We start from the raw sequence: 9,703 nt of genomic DNA on the forward strand, positions 1-9,703 counted from the left end.
AGGAAAAAGAAAAAAAAAAACGTCTGACAGAAAAAGAAAATCAGTTTTAGGAACGAGAGAAAGAAACTCTGAAGTAACTGGAGTTACGTTCTGATCTCACTGTTTAAGTATCCTTTAACACAAAACACTGACCGCTCATCTGAAGAAGAGAGCAGGCTCCGACCTTCAACAACACGACGACACAGTCGAGGTGACAGCGACATTCAGAGGCGTCTGTTGTTGTCAAAATAAAAGCACGACATTCAGCATGGTTTTGCTCCTGACTGTCAGTCTGTTGGACTGGTTTTATGCAAAGCAGGAAAGTGTCCGCACTACGAGAACAGATCCATCTTTCTGTTCAGTTGGGTTTTCCAGCTCTCAGCAGCTTTATTAAAACACAACACGGTGTTTTATTTTAATTAAGGATTCATTCAGAAAAACAACCTGAAATAAACTGTAAACAATAATAATGCAATAAGCTACAACTTTGGCTTTGAAAACTAAATTATTCCTAAAACAAAAAGGAACAAGAAGTAATAGATTACTACCAGAGATCTGTGGGAAACATCTGGATCATTCCTACCTCTTATTTATAAAACCTGGTGAAAGCTACAGTTCCCATTAAATGTTCATTTAGAAGGAAAACAATTAATTAATCAGTCTGTCAACAAAACAGTTAAAGTATCTCAACACTATCTTACTGCTGTTGTTGTTTACATTTCCCCAGACACAAATAAACACAACGCACTACAGAATTATCACTGTGCGCGTGTATATGTGTACAGGTATGTGCATAAATTACTGTATTCTTTCATCATTTCATCCTAAATGTAAATATTTGTATATTTGTTGTAAGTGCTCGTAGCGTGAGGCGACATCATGAAACCCTGTTCTGTAAAATAAGAAATAAAATGACATTTTATAGACCAAATAAATAATCGATTACTCAAAAACGTAAAGGGATTTATAGATGATTAAAATAATTAACCCCTTATTCAATCTATAAAGTCAATACCTATAAATATAAAGTGGGTGGAGGTGATACATGTGAATATTATTTTATGTGAGATTTCAACATTTGTGTAAGATGAGTTTGACATCGGCATGACAACCGTGAGCCGATCAATGTGAAACAGTAACTGGAGATCACTGTGGCTCGTTACAGAGAACCTACATGTTTAATTCATGGCTGCCCTTTGACCTTCCAGGTAACAGGACACCTGAACCGAACCGACTCCGTCTGAATGAATCAGCAACAACGGTGTCGAGTGTTTTGGTGCGACTGTCGTTCATCGAGTCAGTAAAGAGAGGAGAGCAGAAAGTGAAGATTCACAGAAGAGCTGCAACAATAAATCGATTCTATTCTATTTAATCTCATTTGTATGTCGCCAACAGAAGTTATCTGAGCAGGTCGGACCGAACTGACCCAACAGTTCCACTATGAGCGAGGAAAAACTGCCTCTTCATCATCAACTAAATAAAATAAAACAGGTTCATTCAGGTTTGTAAGAAAAACAAGTTAGTTTAAGCTTCTTATTTGTGTAAACTGAAGATTTTAGACTCATAATGTCAGAATGTCACCTTGGCCCTTAGTCAGATTTATTATTTTGTTTATTGATCTTTCCTTGCAGAGTCTTTAATCTTTATTCTTCATCATTTAACCTCATTGAATCACGTCTGAGTTTTATGTTTATACTTTTATCGAGAGGAATGTCTTTCACTACCAACCAAACCTAAAGAGAAGTAACTTTGAACCATAACTGTTAATTATTATAACCCTAACTCAGCCCTGAAATATCCCAGCTGACAGAAACACTTCTTTTAAACTCCCCCACACACTGTAGTGGCTTTACAACAACCTCACACTGTTTATTCACACTTGCAGATGAAGTCAGGATCTTCTCTTTAGGATGCAAACAGTATGTAAATGACGACTCCCTCCACTAAAAGGAGAACCTCCCCTGACTCATCAGTTTGGGAGAAACCAACCGCCTCTGCCAGCACCGAGGGTTCATTTGCATACAGCTTTGTTTTCAGCCGTTGGTTCGCCCCGAGGGGGAGCAGGTGGTAGAGCTGGAAACTTACAGACCTACAGAGTTCAGATTCTCAGGAAGAAGAAAGAAAGAAAGAAAGTCAGCAGAAGGTAAAAGTGATTTGAAGCGGATGCAGCAGAGGTCTTCCTGACTTTCAGCCTCTAGTGTGAACGTAAAAGTGTCTTTAATGAGACCCAATTTGTTAATCTTATGAGGGAGCTGAAAGACTATTTTCATATTCTATTAATAAAACACTTTTTTAAAAGTCTTTTAGTCTGTTGGGTTGTACAAAACGAGACATTTGAATCCAACAATTTGGACATTTTTCACTTTTTTTTTGTCTCTACAGTACAAAAGAAGATAATCTTCATTAGCTGCAGTTTTTATGAGTTTTCTTTTGTGTCTATACCGACAGTAAATCACATAAAGAGCGTTAGTCCGTCTATTAACACTGTTTTGACCTAAAAGCTGGACTGGAAGAGAAAGACTGAAACTGTCCACACTTAGAGTCCATAAATGCTGAATACAGATGTAGGTAAAAGTTAATTTATGGATTAAAAGTTGCTCAGTGGCTCACTCTGCTGCTGCGTGTCGCTTTGAGAGAAACTCAAAAAAGGCTTTTTTAAAATTCGATCTGAGCAGCCAGAGTCCGATTTCAAACCACCTCCAAATGTGGCTTAGATCCTTTTTACAGAAATCACTTTTCATGTGGCTGTTCTGCTTTCAGACTGTCTGAAATCAATCTGAATATAATCTGAATACAGCAAAGCAGTCTGAACAAGCCCTAACTTTACAGCTGGGTGCTGTTTTCACATTTTAAGCACAAACACCAAAAGTTAAAGTGCTTCAGACGCTTAAATGTGAATATTTTGCTGGTTGTTCTGATGTTTGGAGGGTAGTAACTGAATGTTCTGCGGTTTTACAATCAATAAACCAAACAACTGATTGAGAAAGTAAGAGAATTTGGTGCTCTAGTGTGGTGAGTAAGTATGTTCGTTGATCAGTTTATTGACACACGTTTGGTGCTAACTTTGCTAAATAAAATGAAAAAAAAAAAAAGGTGGATTTTAGTGTTTAGTGAGTCACAAAGAGTCCTAAACAAAAGCTCTTTCAAAGCTCAAGGAAACAGAAAAAATCTAATCTATAAAAGCAAGAGTGAGTGTGTGTGAGAGAGTGTGTGTGTGTGTGTGTGTGTGGTCAGGAGTGACACTATAAAGTATATGAAGTGTGTAGTACAATGAGAATAAACTGGCCCCGGCTGCTGCTGATTCATACCGTATGTGCTGCCGTCCACAGACTGTTCATTGTTGGAGACAAACACAAACACAATTCCTCTGCCAGCTCTTCTCCTGCACGTCTGCCTCGGATAATATAATGTGAATAACGTGCTCTTCTCTCTGCAGCGAGCTACAGATAATGAATGGAGGCTCTTATATTAACTGCAGGCTGCTTTTTCCAGAGTCCTCCACGTTTTGGGGGACGGACACTGAGCGATTCAGCTCGAACACTGCGCCTACTGTTTACCTTTCGCGCTGCGTCTCCCTGGTAACCGCCGGCCAACCGTACACCGACTCCCTGCACTAAATGAGCCGGCTTCTGCCCCGGGACAAAGTGTGAGCTGAGGAGTCTGCACTTCAAAAGGCGGCGGGATTACTTGTTTTAATTAGACCCGAAACAATTAGTTGATTAGTTGATTAGACGACTGATTGCGGAAAATTAATCTGCAGCTATTTTTTAAACCAGAGTTTTGAGCTGCTGCTTTTTTTTGCTGTACACTGAATATCTGTGATTTAATTTCACTTTTATTTAAATTGACTTAAAGTTAACCCAATGAGAAAATATATTAGTATGATTGTTCCACATTATCCACTGTTAATCTGTTTTTTATCAGGGTTTAATTTAGTTACAGGCAGCAAATGTGGTCTCATAACTGATCTTGAATTTAAATATCTTACATTTGTGTTGCTTATAAATCAACAACAACGCTTTTTTTAAACACAAATACCGACTTAAAGTAACATTAAGTGAACTTATTTATCACTTTTCAACTGTAGTTACAAAGTTAGTTACTCAGGAGCCATAAAATCCTAAATGAATCTTAAATAAATGAGTGTTAGTGCCGGCACAACAAACATACAGCAGCCAGCAGGAACACATAACAAAACGTGGGAGATCTTCCAGTAAAGACACACAGAAAGACACTTGATTAAAACTTTACTTACACTAATCTGACTGAGGTTTAGACATTAAATTTAACTAATAGTTTATCAGCTGTTAATTCTGTTTAACTACAGGTATCTGGTGAATTATTGACAGACTCGTCCTTTATGTGCGGTGGTTTTCCATTACTCAATCTTTGGTCCAGTTCTGGTCACAAACAGGGAGAGAGATTCAGCTGTGATAAACAGGTATACACACAGGACGTTATCTATTAATGGGCTGTTATTTTCTGGGTTAATCGTCTATAAAATATTAGAAATATAGTGAAGCACAGAGCGTATAGTATTTAGACAGCTTGTTTTAGTTGATTAATAGTCCAAAAAACAAAGATATTCAGCTAAATCTCATAGATGACGAATAAAAGCGTCACTTCTTTACATTTAGGGTAGTTTTGTTTAAGAAAATACTAAAAAAAAGACTAAATATTTTTATAAAAAGGGTAAAAAAAACTCTAATTTTACTTTATAGTGATGTAAAAAAGAAATAAAGAAGCGAATCCTCACATTTAAGGAATGTTTTGCATTCAACACTTAATTTTCTGTTATATATTTGGCACATTTTCTTACGGACGTGACTTTAAAATACACTCCAGCGTTAAATGAAAGCCTTCAGCTGTCTGGACCGAACACTGAAACACTCTCAACAGCTGTGGTGACACATCGTTTCTCTAACTCCACCTCCGATTGTTCTGCTGTGTTTCTACGTTCACTCCCTTTCGAGCCGCTCAGCCAACTGCAGTGTGAAGATCATGTTACAGGCCTGAGAACGTGCAGCAACAGATGGGAGATCACAAAGGAAGAGGAGGAGAATGAGCAGACCACGAGGCTCAATTATAACCAAAAAGAAACAGAAAACAAGATGCTTTTTGGGGATGGCACCACTCTGCGGTTGTCCTGTCCATGTAAGAGAGAGCAGACTTTAAAAACAGACTTTTATAAACCTTAAAAACCTTTTTCACTATTTATATTTTTCCACTTTAGTAGTTTTTTTAGTTTAGTTTAATTTCCTGCTCATATTTTGGACTCCATATGTGTATATACTTTAATTTATAGTGTTTACATCTTCTAATATTAATAAAATGAGTCATATTTTACTGTGATATCTTTTGTTTTCTGTTTATTTGCTGCTGTGTCAAAATTAATTTCTCCTCAGTGGGATAAATAAAGGAATTATCTTTTCTTTAAAGTACAAAAACACTGGTGAGAGACGTTAACTGACCTCCTGCATGCCTCTTTTCGCCCGCTCCAGAGCGTCTTCGTAGCCCTTCTGCCTCAGCTCGCTCAGGCTCTCGTAGTACTCCTCCATGTCGTCCCTCTCGGAGAAAAGCACCTGCGAGAGGATCTTCCAGCCGCAGGTGTCCAGGGCGTGACCCAGGTACACCTTCAGCTGGAAGCACAGGGCGTCCGTCTCCCACTGCGACAGCCCGGGGGCGCCGAAGAGCACCGTCCACACCCCGGACTGATCCTCGGGGAAGGAGGGCAAACACGGCTCCAGGTCCGAGTTGATGGCGCACAGCTGGAGGTGGGCCGCCCTCAGGTCCTGGAAGGATAGCAGCCCGGCCCAGCTGAAGTCCTCGCGGCCGCCGCCGTCGCCCTCAGCCAGGTGTGCATCGTCCGGAGACAGCGGGACGTCCACGGGGTCCAGGATCTCCATATCTGTTAGGAGGGGGGGAGAAAATACTGAAAAAACCGTCGTATCGCGGTATTTTATTTAAACACACAACCGTGAGTTCAAATCCCCACTGCTCTGGTTGTCCACGTGTGGTTGTGTGTCGTTTCTACCCTCAAAGTTTTACTAAAAGTAGGAGTTTTTTTTAATTAAATCACAATATATTCTGTATTCTGACACAAACAATCACTTTTTGCACGTTATTAAACTGTAAATGTGATCTTTTATATATATATTTTGTTCTTAATAGATGTAAAATGTAAAAAATGTATTTCTGATTACAGCTTATTGCAATATATCACAATATACTGAATTATAACCCTTATATCGTGATAATTACCATATATCACCAGATTATTGCCGATACACAGCCTTAATATTTAATATATAAACACATCCCTGGACCTTAATGTGTGTGTCTTTGAACTACACACTCTTAAAACCTTAATTAATTAGTTATTGGGGTTTTTTTTTTTCCCCTTTTCTAACTTTACCGGCTTCATCTTTCCTCGTCGTGACGGGACTTTTTGTGCGTGTTTGTGCCACGGAGGCACCGGGGCCAGGAAGCACATCGGCGGGGTGGCCGTCCGGAAACGTGGCCCGCTTCTGCACGGTTCTGTTGTGGCAGGTTATGGCGAACTTTCCCTCGACGTCGTTCCAGGCCACGATGAAGTCGAATTTGTGCCTCTCTTTCTCCTCAAACACTCTGGGTCGGACGGACACCCACCCGGACTCCAAGTTATCCTCCATCGTGAATGACATCTCATCCAGCCCAAGTAAAAAAAAACAACAACAACAACCCAAAAAAAAAAATTAAAAAAAATCAATTAACGTTCTAAAAATATACGGGCTAACGGCTGCTGCTAACTGGAGGGTACGGCTTAACGGTCGCATGCGAAGCTCAGATTAAGAGAAAAAAAAAACACAAAAAAAAAAAAGTCGAGCTTCTTTAAGGCAGCTGACAGCCCGAGGTTAAAGGAGGCGTGAAACCAACAGCTCCCCCCACCTCTCTCTCACACCCCACCCACCAACCACCAGCTTTGTTTACGGCTGCCGCTCGGCGTGCGAGCTTCCGGGAAAACACGCAGCTAAAACCGTGCGTCGACCCTCCACGACGGTCGCGACTTCGGGGTCCCGGCATCGAAAAGCGACTTTCTCAGGCGGCCGGCGCGTCTCGGAACCTGGCGCTGGCGAGCGGCCGGGAAAGCGACACTCCGGCTATTATAACAGTCGCGGCGCAATACACGTCGGATTTCATGCAACCCGTGCCCCCCCCTCCCCTCCTACAGTTCTAAGATGCTCGCGTGTCGCCTCTTTGCCTGTCCCGTCTCCGCGGACAAAAAATTCCGCCTCGCCTCGTCTCGTTCGTTCGTTCCGCTCGCGCGGGCTGCTCCCGGCTCTCTCGGCGTCCACGTGTGACGCTTCTGTTCTACAAGCACGGAGGCTTGCGTGCGCATTGTTGAAATCCGGGGAAGGGCGATTTAAGTGGTGCACCCCTTCCCCCCGCCGAAGCTGCGTTTCAGGAGCCCGTGAGGAGAATCGTAAAAAAATGAAACTTCTTATCCTTAAGTAATCGTGTTTATAAGCTAAAATAATATTTGGTTTTTGTTTTTAAGGAAAGATTTTTTTTTTTAAATAAAAAGTTGCCCCCAAAAGGCATTGTTTGTATTTATGCCTTTTCAATTCAATTCAAAGGGGTTTCTGTTAAGCACGGAAAACAGAATGTTTTACGTTGCCAAAAAACAGGAGAGATAAGAATTGAAATTCAAATTTGGCCCAGCAGCACAGGGGGTAGTGCGCGGCAAGAGTTAGAGAAAGCATAGAATATAACGAATTAAAAAATATACAGGCCACTAAAAATAATGTACTGCACAACAACCTCCCCAACGCTGTTCCAGCCAATAGAAGAGAACTCCACGATTATTTATTTGGGATTATCCACCGAATACCAAGAGACTCATTTGTTACATTTATATTCTATGCGTGTACAAGTTACATACTTCACTTTGCTTTAAATTAAGTGTTACAGTTGAGTCAATATTTTATTTAATTTTCAGTTTCAGTTTACCTTTTATTTAGTTTATATATATATATATTATTTCCATTCACAGACACAATAAATAAATTGTGGTATTGATGAAGAAAAATTCACATTTTTACAGACTTTTTTAACCAAAAGGACATGTGCAACAAAAACAACACCAGCAGATGTAAAAATCAACCACAAAGCGACGCAGTATTTAATTTATAGGTATAAATATATAATACACACTATTTTTTAGATTACAGCCTTATATGTGTTATGTAAAATGTTACTGTTAATGACGCATTGTGTGTTCAAATGCAGTTGCGCCTGACATTCTTTTATAAGATCTGTAAAAAGATGCCCATACAAAAAAAAATGTCTTCATCCCTGTACCCAGTTATCTCCATAAAAACTACTGCTCCCTGCAGCAGATATTAGGACCAAGAAGTTAAAGACAGGAGAGTCATAACAACCACCCCTTCTAACAATTAAACAGCTAACTGTTCATTTTATATATCATATTATGGGATATAATAGCTTTATACTTTTATCTTTTATTTTATTTTTTTAAATTCTATTCTTAAGGTTAGGGGTTTTTAATTTTAGTTTAATGTAGGTTTTGTATTTTGTATGCTACTGGATACTTGAATTTCCCTCAGGATAAATATAAGTATCTATCTGTCTATCTAATCTATCTATCTACTGTCTAGTCTATCTATTATCTATCTATCTATCTAGGTCTGTTTAGTCTATCTATCTATCTATCTATCTATCTATCTATCTATCTAACTCTACCTGTCCTATCCTATCCTATCTATCTATCTAGTTCTATCCTACCTGTCTATCCTATTATTTTCTTTTAATATCTACTCTAATCTATCTATCTGTCTGTCTGTTTATCTATCTGATCTATCCTGTTATCTTTAAATAGACAAAAAGCGTAGGCACACATTTCTTTCCCCATGCGGCCTGAAGGCACCAAAACAACAGTCCCACCTTTAAAACGCCCAAAAAGAGTTTATTTACTAAACAGAGTTTATTAAAACAACAACAAGCAAACCAACAAACACAGATGAACTCCTCCTACCACTACTAATCAGGTTTACTGTCGTTTCTCCTCATATTCGTCTCTTTCCTTTTCTTTTCTTTTCCGTTTTTTTTTTTCTTCGCTTTCTCCGATGTCGCTTCCTTTTCCCACTCCGCGGACGTGCAACGAAGGAGGGTCATAAAACATCTGCACGTGGGCAAATCCATGAACGCCACACCCGCGCAGAGAACGTGCCGACAAGCTGGGAACCCGTAGGCGGCCCCCGACGGGACAGAAAATACATTACTTTAAAAAGCAGGAACGTAGACATAACTTTCAAACTGCGGCAAAAAGATGGATTATTTATTAATAATACTATCGTAACTTATTTTATAATAAGTGCTCTACTGTTTTAACATAATAACTACAATAATAATAATTGGCTGTTAAGATGAGTAGGTTTTTTTTATAATAACTTAAGGAGGGAGTATTATCTTTAAAATAATACTAAATTAATTTAGGTGAAATTTAATCCACGAAAAAATGTTGCTAACATAAAAACTTTATGTAAACTTATGTAAAATAAATATAAAACCGAATTCAGCACTCCTACGACCACCAACCGCTTGAAAAGATCGTATTTGGTAGATGTACGAGTCTCCAAAGAGAATTATTATTATTATTATCTTTATTTATTTAAGAAGGTTGCAAAAACTAAGTTTTTAAAGCTTTTAAAATGAACTGAGCAAC

At 39.1% G+C, this 9,703-nt stretch overlaps 1 protein-coding gene across 1 annotated transcript in view; it reads right to left on the minus strand.

The window, feature by feature from the left end:
• jmy (junction mediating and regulatory protein, p53 cofactor) overlaps positions 1-6,736 on the minus strand; it is a gene marked incomplete in the record, with an annotated part of 12,123 nt that extends 5,387 nt beyond the window's left edge. Inside the window, 2 exon segments of the mRNA XM_035668429.1 lie at positions 5,451-5,887; positions 6,395-6,736. Of these exon segments, the coding sequence (XP_035524322.1) occupies positions 5,451-5,887; positions 6,395-6,662 (705 nt within the window).
• Between the last annotated feature and the right edge of the window lie 2,967 nt (positions 6,737-9,703).

Source organism: Morone saxatilis, unplaced genomic scaffold (genome assembly GCF_004916995.1).
Source record: "Morone saxatilis isolate NCDOM2014 unplaced genomic scaffold, NCSU_SB_2.0 Contig21, whole genome shotgun sequence".
NCBI classification, from domain to species: Eukaryota; Metazoa; Chordata; class Actinopteri; family Moronidae; genus Morone; species Morone saxatilis.